At 40.8% G+C, this 14237-nt stretch overlaps 1 protein-coding gene across 1 annotated transcript; it reads left to right on the top strand.

Annotated features, from left to right (window-relative positions):
• The first annotated feature begins 254 nt into the window (after positions 1–254).
• Positions 255–13441, top strand: LOC115199682 (zinc finger protein 664-like). Its single transcript, XM_029761989.1, has 3 exons — positions 255–282; positions 11517–12116; positions 12152–13441. Exons 1-3 carry the CDS (start codon positions 255–257, stop codon positions 12538–12540), a joined length of 1017 nt encoding a protein of 338 aa, XP_029617849.1. The 3' UTR covers positions 12541–13441.
• The last annotated feature ends 796 nt before the right edge of the window (positions 13442–14237 follow it).

Raw genomic sequence — 14237 nt, forward strand, 5'->3', positions numbered from 1 at the left:
AGAATATAACGGAATAGAATATAATAGTCCAGAATGCCTTGTATTTTGTGGTAATCTACTGTATGCTGCATCTTTAATCGTAATTTTTAGTTTGTTAAAAAGGAACCGAATTACTCACATAATGAACCAATATTGAAATGATTTTACCCCCCAAAACAGCCCCTCGGATGGTTTTCTAAGTTTGTCTGGGTAATATATAGCTGCTAGTGTTTTCTTTTCATCGTTATTCTTTTTATTTTACAGACATGGTCATAATGTTAGAGTGTGTCATCAGTCTGCAGGGTGGGCAACCCAACCGGTATTACCATATATAATTACACATAATGACAGCCCTAAACCCGTCGAGACGCGGGCTGGAATATAAACTCACATTGTGGGGCATCAGATAATAACCTGGTACAGAAAGAGACAACACGAGTGGGTCTTTTTTTAAGAGGATGTTTTTATTTCATTTTTGACTTAATGTGTTGACCAATCTATGTTGTTATTATTAACCGATGTATAGACAAACAATAAATAGTTGAAATAAGTCTATTAAACATTCCTCGAGATTTAATCTATTGCAAATCGGGAGGACGTGGTGTATTTCTGTACATGGATTAGACTACACATCCCTGACCCAACAACCTTCGGTCGATGTCTGAATAGCTCACCAGGCCAGCAGCAGAAACAGTTTGGGACATATTCGACCAAAACACGCCCTCTTGTGTTAGCAGGATGGCCCTATTCAGCAATCCTTTAACCCCCACACACAGAGACATAGAGACCACCCTTTAACCCTACACACAGAGACATAGAGACCACCCTTTAACCCCCACACACAGAGACATAGAGACCACCCTTTAACCCCCACACACAGAGACATAGAGACCACCCTTTAACTCCCACACACAGAGACATAGAGACCACCCTTTAACCCCCACACACAGAGACATAGAGACCACCCTTTAACCCCCACACACAGAGACATAGAGACCACCCTTTAACCCTACACACAGAGACATAGAGACCACCCTTTAACCCCCACACACAGAGACATAGAGACCACCCTTTAACCCCCACACACAGAGACATAGAGACCACCCTTTAACCCCCACACACAGAGACATAGAGACCACCCTTTAACCCTACACACAGAGACATAGAGACCACCCTTTAACCCTACACACAGAGACATAGAGACCACCCTTTAACTCCCACACACAGAGACATAGAGACCACCCTTTAACCCCCACACACAGAGACATAGAGACCACCCTTTAACCCCCACACACAGAGACATAGAGACCACCCTTTAACCCCCACACACAGAGACATAGAGACCACCCTTTAACCCCCACACACAGAGACATAGAGACCACCCTTTAACCCCCACACACAGAGACATAGAGACCACCCTTTAACCCCCACACACAGAGACATAGAGACCACCCTTTAACCCCCACACACAGAGACATAGAGACCACCCTTTAACCCCCACACACAGAGACATAGAGACCACCCTTTAACCCTACACACAGAGACATAGAGACCACCCTTTAACCCTACACACAGAGACATAGAGACCACCCTTTAACCCTACACACAGAGACATAGACATCATCATGTAGAATTGTGATGTCCTATACTGAACAGGCTTTCATTCACAGGCAGGTGTAATTTTAGTAACAGAAGATCGTGATACAAGACCGTCAGAAATAATTTATATGGTAGACAGTGGAGTATAATTGCATTACTTTTCCTCTGAAAAGCTTTTTTTCTGGAGATTATAGCATTAAAAACCTGAATTCATTCTAGAGAACATTCAATAGTGTGTTTGAGTGTCAGGTAGAAGGGGAGGGAGAGAGGGAGAGGGAGAGAGGGAGAGGGAGAGAGGGAGAGAGGGAGAGGGAGAGGGAGAAGGAGAGGGAGAGAGAGAGAGAGAGAGAGAGAGAGAGAGAGAGAGACAGAGAGACAGAGAGACAGAGAGAGAGAGAGACATTAGGATAAAAACCCAACAGAAAATCTATATACGGAACTCTGCAAAATTATCCTAACTATCCAAAAGAAATGATCAAACAATGCATGCAGTGCAGAACTCAGATTCCCTTTAATGGTTCATAGAAAGGAAAGGACATTTTGTTAGGCAAAACAACCTTACAATTCAAAACAGTGGAAACCCAACAGCTTAACCCCTATATAGTCCCCTATGGCATCTGTTAGGAACACTAAACAACTCCATGATCCAAACACACAGGGAGAACAATCAGATTGTTACAAAAAAAAAAATATATATAAACCTCATATTTGACAAATTTAGGAATATGAAACAAAAAAACCCCACAGAATATACTAAATTACCTATTTAATCCTCAAAAGAGAATACAACATTTGCAGAATATTTATACTCTGTCAGAGATACAAAACAGAGACGGATCCTGACCAAAATACAGGCTCAACGACCCGCCGATTGGCTGTAGAAAAAAGGGCTGGCACAGAAAGACATGACTAACAGAAAGAGGAGAATCTGTGTGATCACTGCACGACATGGGAGCTGGAGACAGAGATGCACTTCTCCCTCTACTGTCACAAATACTCCCAGATACAATACAAATAAATACAATTCAAGACAATATCTCAATCAATTCCCAACTTCTGTGCATTTACTAATTCTGGGTGAGGTAGAAACCGCAAATATTACTACAAATATTACTACAAATATTACTACAAATATTACTACAAATATTACTACAAATATTACTACAATAGCCTGAGGGACATCCCATGACCATTCCTTCCCTGTAATATTTCCATTGTATATAACTGACTAGTAATACATAGTGGAGCCATCATCCATGTACCCATTGTTGTTGATTTATTATCCATTGTTACTTTATAGAATCGTATTTGTATTTAATTAAATATATCGACCGAAGATTCCCCAATACAACTGCAGTTGTGCTGTACCTGTATCCATGATTATATGAACTTTTATTATTACTGCTACTACTATTATTATTATTACTATAATTACTACTGAAATTAACTGTATTTCATTATCTGAAATTACTGAAATGGGTGGGGGGGGGTCAGAGAGAGAGAGACAGAGAGCGAGAGAGTGAGAATGGGGCAGATAGAAAGAGAGAGAGAGAAGGGGGGGAGGGTGGGAGAAAGAGAGAGAGGGAGAGCTTGAGAGAGAGAGAGAGAGAGAGAGAGGGGGAGGGTGGGAGAAAGAGAGAGAGGGAGAGCTTGCGAGAGAGAGAGAGAGAGGGGAGGGTGGGAGAAAGAGAGAGAGGGAGAGCTTGCGAGAGAGAGAGAGAGGGGGGGAGCAGAGGGAGCAGAGGGAGAGAGACAGAGAGACAGAGAGACAGAGAGACAGAGACAGAGAGAGAGAGAGTGAGAGCGAGAGCGAAAGAGAGAGAGAGAGACGTGGGACCTATGAAAAGGGGAAACATCTCTTTGTGGTCACTCTTCTTTTCAGGAGCACCGTGGATGCTCTAACAGATAATTATAGGTATTAACCTGTTCAAAACTGCACTGTTAAATTGAAGAATGATTAGCCTACATATTTAGGGCTTGACTAAATTACAGTCTAACAAATAACTTCTCAACAATTTCATAAAAGTCGCTGATAATTCAACTGTAACAGCAGCACAGCTATGGTTATTAAAGTTTATAATAATTAATGTAATAGTTCTAATAAAAATCTGAATAGAATAATATAGTATTAATACAAATATTTTTCTTCTTCTCAGTAATAATAGTAATAATAATACAAACATTTATGAAAATTATATTTTGGATTAGTCAGAATCATAATAAACCTCTATTCATGTGATTTAAAAAAAAATATATATAGAAAAATAATTGATGTTATAAAACACTGTAAGCTGATATTGTTAGCATCAGATAACGTGTCACATGGTTTAGTAGTGGATAGATGGGTAGGCGTTTATATATCTGGGTGTGTGACAGGTCATGACAGTAGGCCCATTTCATTCATAACAGCTACACTTTCAGAGTCTTACTTCCCAGGAAAGGTTTCTGAGTGATTTATTCTTTCATATCGTTTATTGCACCTGCACCTTGTGTGCAGCACTATGCGACCACAATAACTCATATGACCCTCCCCCCCCCACCATGGCATCCTCCCTATAAAGAGTGGTGATATACTGTCAACTGTATTGAAACTGGGAATTTGAACCCTCATAGGTTGAATACGAAATGCAAGAAATGTCTTTTTTTTTTTTTTGCATGTTGAGTCAGTAGCTCGTTTTGGTGACTGAGGTGATCTCTTGTTTTTCTAATTATTATGTTTATATATGATCAGGAAGTCAATAGAATAAAAGGGGGAAAAAAGCATATTAAGATTGCAAATATAGTGAGTTACAATATTGTGAGTTTCTACACAATACAATATGGCCCCTATACATCAAGCTGCAGGGATGATTCAGCTGTGTAACACAGAGTGGATGATACACTTTGATTTACAGCCTGTTATTTAAGGGTATGAGCATCGCTCTCTCTCATCTCTTAGTTCCACTCAAACTGCAACTCCATTCAGTTACAACTTCTGCCTTGGCTTCTCTGTTCTGTTTTGGATTGATTGATCGTTTTTGGAGGAGGAGGAGGAAGAGAGGAGGAAGAGGAGGAGGAGAGGAGGAAGAGGAGGAGGAAGAGGAGAAGGAGAGTAAACAACCCTAGTACTTGTGGGAAAACATATCATACATTATCTGTATTTTACATGATCTGTGACATACATTATCTGTATTTTACATTATCTGTGACATACATTATCTGTATTTTACATTCTCTGTATTTTACATGATCTGTGACATACATTATCTGTAATTTACCTTATCTGTATTATACATGATCGGTATCATACATTATCTGCATTTTACATGATATGTTACATACATTATCCTTATTTTACATGATCTGTATTTTACATGGTCTGTGACATACATTATCTGTATTTTACATTACATGTATTTTACATTATATATGACATACATTATCTGTATTTTACATTATCTGTATTTCACATGATCTGTGACATACATTATCTGTATTTTACATGATCTGTGACATACATTATCTGCATTTTACATGATATGTTACATACATTATCCTTATTTTACATTATCTGTATTTTACATTATCGTGTCATACATTCTGCATTTTACATTGTCTCTATTTTACATTACCTGTATTTTACATGATCTGTGACATACATGATCTGTATTTTACATGATATGTGACATACATTATCTGCATTTTACATGATATGTTACATACATTATCTGTATTTTACATTATCGTCCATGATGACACATACTCTCTTTATCCAAAACAGGAAAATTAACAACTTTCCTCATGGAGCCATAATAGAGGATAGAACATGTAGAATAAGTCTGAAATGAATGGAGATATACAGCCTAGTGGTAGAAACCTTTGTATTATGCTAATGTGATGATGTTGAAATGACATGGAAAACTGATTGGTTTTGCTAAAAGTCACTAAAATAAGGGAATTTCGTATTTTTTTCAACCAACTTTTAACATAAATCCAGTGACATGGTGAAATCTTTTGTTGATCTCACGTTTAGTTGTCGTTAACTTACAACTCAACCAAAATTAAATCAAAACTAGATCTTGAAATGACGTTTGTCCAGCGGGTTTGGGACCTTACTGTTGAAATGATGTGTTTGTCCAGCGGGTTTGGGACCTTACTGTTGAAATGATGTGTTTATCCAGCGGGTTTGGGACCTTACTGTTGAAATGATGTGTTTGTCCAGCGGGTTTGGGACCTTACTGTTGAAATGATGTGTTTTTCCAATGGGTTTGGGACCTTACTGTTGAAATGATGTGTTTATCCAGCGGGTTTGGGACCTTACTGTTGAAATGATGTGTTTTTCCAGCGGGTTTGGGACCTTACTGTTGAAATGATGTGTTTATCCAGCGGGTTTGGGACCTTACTGTTGAAATGATGTGTTTATCCAGCGGGTTTGGGACCTCACTGTTGAAATGATGTGTTTATCCAGCGGGTTTGGGACCTTACTGTAGACATTTACCACAGCTACTAAGAGAGAAACCGTGCAGAAGGAAGGGCCAGATGGAAGACATTTAAAAAAAAAGGTCTCTTATGACCTTATTTCTTGTCCCTAACAAATAATTTACGTCCCTGCAATATTTAATTCATCGTGTTGTGTTTATACAGAGTTTTAAAGCTAAGAACAAGATGTCCCCATTGAAAACAAGTCTTATATTAGACCAATCTCATCTGTTTGAACCTGTTGGGTCGCTTCAAGATAAACCATAGGGGTCATTCAGTAGTTAGTGTTTACCCAAGGAATTTTTGATTTATTTTACCTTTATTTAACTAGGCAAGTCAGTTAAGAACAAATTCTTATTTCCAATGACGGCCTACCGGGGAACAGCAGGTCATGGGCAGAAGAACAGATTTTGATCAAGGTCTCCTTGATAAAACACACTATAATGGGAAAAGGGAAAAAGCCTAGTTTTTGGATACAATATCTAGTGAAAGCAAACAATTAGAATCAAAGCATGGATTCATGTTGATTTGGAGATTAATATTTCTCATGTATGTAAACCGACCTGTCAAATATAACGTGCAAATGAAGAGTTTAATTCCAAAACACTATATGTTACATTTTCGGGAAATGTTTGGTAAATTAGCTTTTTATTGTTTAAAAGAAATTATGAAATATATTGGTGTTTTTTTTCTTCAATATCTAATAATGGTGTTGTTCACTGAAAGATATGTGTTTGTTTTAAATCTACCACTTGATGTTTTTATTTCAGAGAGACAAATAATCATGTTTTTTTTGTTGTTGCTAAATGCTATGTACACACATCACTCTCAGAGAAATGAGTTGTACTGCTAGGTACACTGTAAAATGGAACAAATAATTATGTTTTAAATTAAGAAATGTACAAATTATACATTTGTGACGTCAATATTATTTTTAATCTTATTTTTAAATACAGTATTATCAGACCTGAATGTAAAACATTTACATTTGACATTTTAGTCATTTAACAGATTTATTTTAAAATTGATTAAATAGTTCTTCTTCCTCATCAATCCACACACAATACCATACAATGAAATATTTTAAAAAAATGATTAACATTTTTGCTAATTTATTCAAAATTAAATATTACATTCACATAAGTATTCAACCCTTTAGTACTTTTGCTGAAGCACCTTTGGCAGCGATTACAGCCTCAAGTCTTCTTGGGTATGATGCTAGACGCTTGGCACACCTGTATTTGGGGAGTTTCTCCCATTCTTCTCTGCAGATCCTCTCAAGCTCTGTCAGGTTGGATAGGGAGCATTGCTGCACAGATATTTTCAGGTCTCTCCAGAGATGTTCAATCGGGTTCAAGTCCGAGCTCTGGCTGGGCCACTCAAGGACACACAAGCCACTCCAGTGTTGACTTGGCTGTGTGCTTAGGGTCGTTGTCCTGTTGGAACGTGAACCTTCGCCCCAGAGGTTCTGAGCGCTCTGGAGCAGGATTTCATTAAGGATCTCTCTCTCAGCTTTGTCTCGATCCTGACTAGTCTCCCAGTCCCTGCCTCTGAAAAACATCCTCACAGCATGATGCTGCCACCACCATGCTTCACCGTAGGGATGGTCCCTTGTTTCCTCCAGATGTGACGCTTGACATTCATGCTAAAAAGTTTCATCTTGGTTTCATCAGACCAGAGAATCTTGTTTCTCATGGTCTGAGAGCCTTTAGGTGCCTTTTGGCAAACTCCAAGCGGGCTGTCATGTGCCTTTTACTGAGGAGTGGCTTCCGTCTGGCCACTCTACCATAAAGGCCTAATTGGTGGAATGCTGCAAGGATGGTTGTCCTTCTGGAAGTTTCTCCCATCTCCACAGAGGAACTCTGAAGCTCTGTCAGAGTGACCATCGGGTTCTTGGTCACCTCACTGACCAAGGCCCTTCTCCCCCGATTGCTCAGTTTGTCTGGGCGGCCAGCTCTAGGAAGAGTCTTGGTGGTTCCAAACCTCTTCCATTTAAGAATGATCGATGCCACTGTGTTCTTGGGGACCTTCAATGCTCCAGAAATGTGTTGGTACCCTTCCCCAGATCTGTGCCTCGACACAATCCTGTCTCAGAGCTCTACGGACAATTCCTTCGACCTCATGGCTTGGTTTTTGCTCTGACATGCACTGTCAACTGTGGGACCTTATATAGACAGGTGTGTGCCTTTCCAAATCATATCCAATCAAGTGAATTTACCACAGGTGGACTCCAGTCAAGTTGTAGAAACATCTCAAGGATGATCAGTGGAAACAGGATGCACCTGAGCTAAATTTTGAGTCTCACTGTCACGCCCTGACCAGGTGAACTCTTCTATTTTGGTCAGGGTGTGGCATTTCTATAGTTTATTTTCTATGTTGGGTTATGTCGATTCCCAATCAGAGACAGCTGTCGCTAGTTGCCTCTGATTGGGGAATCATATTTAAGTTCCTTTTCCCCCCACGATGTTTGTGGGTAATTGTATTTGCACTGTGTTTCGTTTCACCTGTGAAACTGTCACCTTTCTCCTTTGCGTATTTATTTTGTTTTGTCGTTCCTATCTAAAATAAACATGTGGAACAGTCAACCTGCTGCGTATTGGTCATCGAGTGATTTCGATATATCTTCCGATGAGGGAGAATACGAGGATCGTGACAGAATTACCCACCAAACCAGGACCAAGCAGCAGAGGAACGAAGAGGAAGGATGGACATGGGCCGAGTTAAGGAGGAGCATTTCCAGGGCGATGGAAGAGTTTAGGGAGACCGAGAGGCATCCCCAAGATTTTTTTAGGGGGGGGCACAAGGGCTGTTTGACGGGGCAGGAGCTGCCCGCCAGTCAACAGTCGTCGGAGCTGCCCGCCAGTCAACAGTCGTCGGAGCTGCCCGCCAGTCAACAGTCGTCGGAGCTGCCCGCCAGTCAACAGTCGTCGGAGCTGCCCGCCAGTCAACAGTCGTCGGAGCTGCCCGTCAGTCAACAGTCGTCGGAGCTGCCCGTCAGTCAACAGTCGCCGGAGTGGCCAGACTGCGCTGAACTGCCGGAGTGGCCAGACTGCGCTGAACTGCCGGAGTGGCCAGACTGCGCTGAACTGCCGGAGTGGCCAGACTGCGCTGAACTGCCGGAGTGGCCAGACTGCGCTGAACTGCCGGAGTGGCCAGACTGCGCTGAACTGCCGGAGTGGCCAGACTGCCCTGAACTGCCGGAGTGGCCAGACTGCCCAGACTGTCCCGAGCTGCCAGGCGTCCCCAGTCCAGTCCGGCCCGTCCCTGCTCCCCGCACCAAGCCAGTGGTGCGTGTCCCCAGTCCAGTCCGGCCCGTCCCTGCTCCCCGCACCAGGTTAGTAGTGCGTGTCCCCAGTCCTGTCCGGCCCATTCCTGCTCCCCGCACCAGGTTAGTGGTGCGTGTCCCCAGTCCTGTCCGGCCCATCCCGGCTCCCCGCACCAAGCCGGTGGTGCGTGTCCCCAGTCCAGTCCGGCCCGTCCCTGCTCCCCGCACCAGGTTGGTGGTGCGTGTCCCCAGGCCAGTCCGGCCCGTCCCTGCTCCCCGCACCAGGTTGGTGGTGCGTGTCCCCGGTCCTGTCCGGCCCGTCCCTGTCCCCCGCAGCAGGCCCACGGCGCGTGTCCACAGTCTGGCACGGCCTGTGTCCGGTCCACCGGTGATCAGTCCTGTTCCGGTCGGCGGCTCTGCTCCGGAGCCTGAGCATGCCGCTCCACCGTGGTCCAGTCCGGGCCAGAGGGGTAGGGCTAGGGTGGAGGCAGGGGGAGAAACACGCCCGGGGCCAGAGCCTCCACCGAGGGTGAGGCGCCCACCCGGGTCCCCCCCCCTAATAGACTTTAGGTTGGTGCGCCGGGAGTACGCACCGTTGGAGGGGGGGTACTGTCACGCCCTGACCAGGTGAACTCTTCTATTTTGGTCAGGGTGTGGCATTTCTATAGTTTATTTTCTATGTTGGGTTATGTCGATTCCCAATCAGAGACAGCTGTCGCTAGTTGCCTCTGATTGGGGAATCATATTTAAGTTCCTTTTCCCCCCACGATGTTTGTGGGTAATTGTATTTGCACTGTGTTTCGTTTCACCTGTGAAACTGTCACCTTTCTCCTTTGCGTATTTATTTTGTTTTGTCGTTCCTATCTAAAATAAACATGTGGAACAGTCAACCTGCTGCGTATTGGTCATCGAGTGATTTCGATATATCTTCCGATGAGGGAGAATACGAGGATCGTGACACTCACAGCAAAGGTTCTGAATACGTATGCAAATAAGGTGTTCATGTTGTTTGTTTTTAATAAATTTGCAAACATTTCTAAAACCCTGTTTTCACTTTGTCATTATTGGGTATTTTGTGTAGATTCCTGAGGATGATTTTATTTTAAATCCATTTTAGAATAAGGCTGTAACGTAACAAAGGTCTGAATACTTTCCAAATGCAAGCAAATGTTTATACACATCTAAAATATATGAATTAAAAACCTAAGAATAGTAATATTTTACACACACATGAAAGCACCAATAAAACATTTCTGAGGATATTTGTTTGGGGGGTGGATACAGCATTTTGGAAATAAACTAATTCAAATGTTAAAGATGTCTTTCTGCTCCAATACTTTGATAGTATTTAATAATTCAGGCCGACCACAACCCTCAGGGAATATTTTTTTAGGCCAAGACAACTCACACACATCACTCTGTAAACATTCAGCAGTTCACATAAATATACATACAACATCACTCTGTAAACATTCAGCAGTTTACATACAACATCACTCTGTAAACATTCAGCAGTTCACATAAAGATACATACAACATCACTCTGTAAACATTCAGCAGTTCACATAAAGATACATACAACATCACTCTGTAAACATTCAGCAGTTTACATACAACATCACTCTGTAAACATTCAGCAGTTCACATAAATATACATACAACATCACTCTGTAAACATTCAGCAGTTTACATACAACATCACTCTGTAAACATTCAGCAGTTCACATAAAGATACATACAACATCACTCTGTAAACATTCAGCAGTTCACATAAAGATACATAAAACATCACTCTGTAAACATTCAGCAGTTCACATAAAGATACATACAACATCACTCTGTAAACATTCAGCAGTTCACATAAAGATACATACAAAATCACTCTGTAAACATTCAGCAGTTCACATAAAGATACATAAAACATCACTCTGTAAACATTCAGCAGTTCACATAAAGATAAATACAACATCACTCTGTAAACATTCAGCAGTTCACATAAAGATACATACAACATCACTCTGTAAACATTCAGCAGTTCACATAAAGATACATAAAACATCACTCTGTAAACATTCAGCAGTTCACATAAAGATACATACAACATCACTCTGTAAACATTCAGCAGTTCACATAAAGATACATACAAAATCACTCTGTAAACATTCAGCAGTTCACATAAAGATACATACAACATCACTCTGTTAACATTCAGCAGTTCACATAAAGATACATACAACATCACTCTGTAAACATTCAGCAGTTCACATAAAGATACATACAACATCACTCTGTAAACATTCAGCAGTTCACATAAAGATACATACAACATCACTCTGTAAACATTCAGCATTTCATATAAAGATACATACAACATCACTCTGTAAACATTCAGCAGTTCACATAAAGATACATACAACATCACTCTGTAAACATTCAGCAGTTCACATAAAGATACATACAACATCACTCTGTAAACATTCAGCAGTTCACATAAAGATACATACAACATCACTCTGTAAACATTCAGCATTTCATATAAAGATACATACAACATCACTCTGTAAACATTCAGCAGTTCACATAAAGATACATACAACATCACTCTGTAAACATTCAGCAGTTCACATAAAGATACATACAACATCACTCTGTAAACATTCAGCAGTTCACATAAAGATACATACAACATCACTCTGTAAACATTCAGCAGTTCACATAAAGATACATACAACATCACTCTGTAAACATTCAGCAGTTCACATAAAGATACATACAACATCACTCTGTAAACATTCAGCAGTTCACATAAAGATACATACAACATCACTCTGTAAACATTCAGCAGTTTACATACAACATCACTCTGTAAACATTCAGCAGTTCACATAAAGATACATACAACATCACTCTGTAAACATTCAGCAGTTCACATAAAGATACATACAACATCACTCTGTAAACATTCAGCAGTTCACATAAAGATACATACATCATCACTCTGTAAACATTCAGCAGTTCACACAAAGATACATACAACATCACTCTGTAAACATTCAGCAGTTCACATAAAGATACATACATCATCACTCTGTAAACATTCAGCAGTTCACATAAAGATACATACAACATCACTCTGTAAACATTCAGCAGTTCACATAAAGATACATACAACATCACTCTGTAAACATTCAGCAGTTTACATACAACATCACTCTGTAAACATTCAGCAGTTCACATAAAGATACATACAACATCACTCTGTAAACATTCAGCAGTTTACATACAACATCACTCTGTAAACATTCAGCAGTTCACATAAAGATACATACAACATCACTCTGTAAACATTCAGCAGTTCACATAAAGATACATACAACATCACTCTGTAAACATTCAGCAGTTAACATAAAGATACATACATCATCACTCTGTAAACATTCAGCAGTTCACATAAAGATACATACAACATCACTCTGTAAACATTCAGCAGTTCACATAAAGATACATACAACATCACTCTGTAAACATTCAGCAGTTCACATAAAGATACATACAACATCACTCTGTAAACATTCAGCAGTTTACATACAACATCACTCTGTAAACATTCAGCAGTTCACATAAAGATACATACAACATCACTCTGTAAACATTCAGCAGTTTACATACAACATCACTCTGTAAACATTCAGCAGTTCACATAAAGATACATACAACATCACTCTGTAAACATTCAGCAGTTCACATAAAGATACATACATCATCACTCTGTAAACATTCAGCAGTTCACATAAAGATACATACAACATCACTCTGTAAACATTCAGCAGTTCACATAAAGATACATACATCATCACTCTGTAAACATTCAGCAGTTCACATAAAGATACATACATCACTCTGTAAACATTCAGCAGTTCACATAAAGATACATACATCATCACTCTGTAAACATTCAGCAGTTCACATAAAGATACATTCATCATCACTCTGTAAACATTCAGCAGTTCACATAAAGATACATACATCATCACTCTGTAAACATTCAGCAGTTCACATAAAGATACATACAACATCACTCTGTAAACATTCAGCAGTTTACATAAAACATCACTCTGTAAACATTCAGCAGTTCATATAAAGATACATACAACATCACTCTGTAAACATTCAGCAGTTCACATAAAGATACATACAACATCACTCTGTAAACATTCAGCAGTTCATATAAAGACAAAGAGATATATGCAACATGACAAAGTGGACATTAAACATGCATGTGTGTGTTTGTGTGTGTGTGTATATCAGATGCCACAGCGCAGACAACCTACATGATTCTGTTTACCTCCCAGAGGGGGTCCTTAGCAGAGAGAGAGAGGAGAACAGTCTGTTTACCTCCCAGAGGGGGTCCTTAGCAGAGAGAGGAGAAGGAGAACAGTCTGTTTACCTCCCAGAGGGGGTCCTTAGCAGAGAGAGGAGAACAGTCTGTTTACCTCCCAGAGGGGGTCCTTAGCAGAGAGAGGAGAAGGAGAACAGTCTGTTTACCTCCCAGAGGGGGTCCTTAGCAGAGAGAGGAGAACAGTCTGTTTACCTCCCAGAGGGGGTCCTTAGCAGAGAGAGGAGAACAGTCTGTTTACCTCCCAGAGGGGGTCCTTAGCAGAGAGAGGAGAACAGTCTGTTCACCTCCCAGAGGGGGTCCTTAGCAGAGAGAGAGAGGAGAACAGTCTGCTTACCTCCCAGAGGGGGTCCTTAGAAGAGAGAGAGAGGAGAACAGTCTGTTTACCTCCCAGAGGGGGTCCTTAGCAGAGAGAGAGAGGAGAACAGTGTCGAACTTCCTTTGTGTGTTTGCCGTCACTTCTCTCTCCCAGACCTAATGCTCCTATGTTCAGCTGAGTGCTCTCCGAGCTGAGAGAGAGAAAGAGAGAGAGAGAGTGTG

This window comes from Salmo trutta, chromosome 9 (assembly GCF_901001165.1).
Source record: "Salmo trutta chromosome 9, fSalTru1.1, whole genome shotgun sequence".
Classification (NCBI taxonomy): Eukaryota; Metazoa; Chordata; class Actinopteri; order Salmoniformes; family Salmonidae; genus Salmo; species Salmo trutta.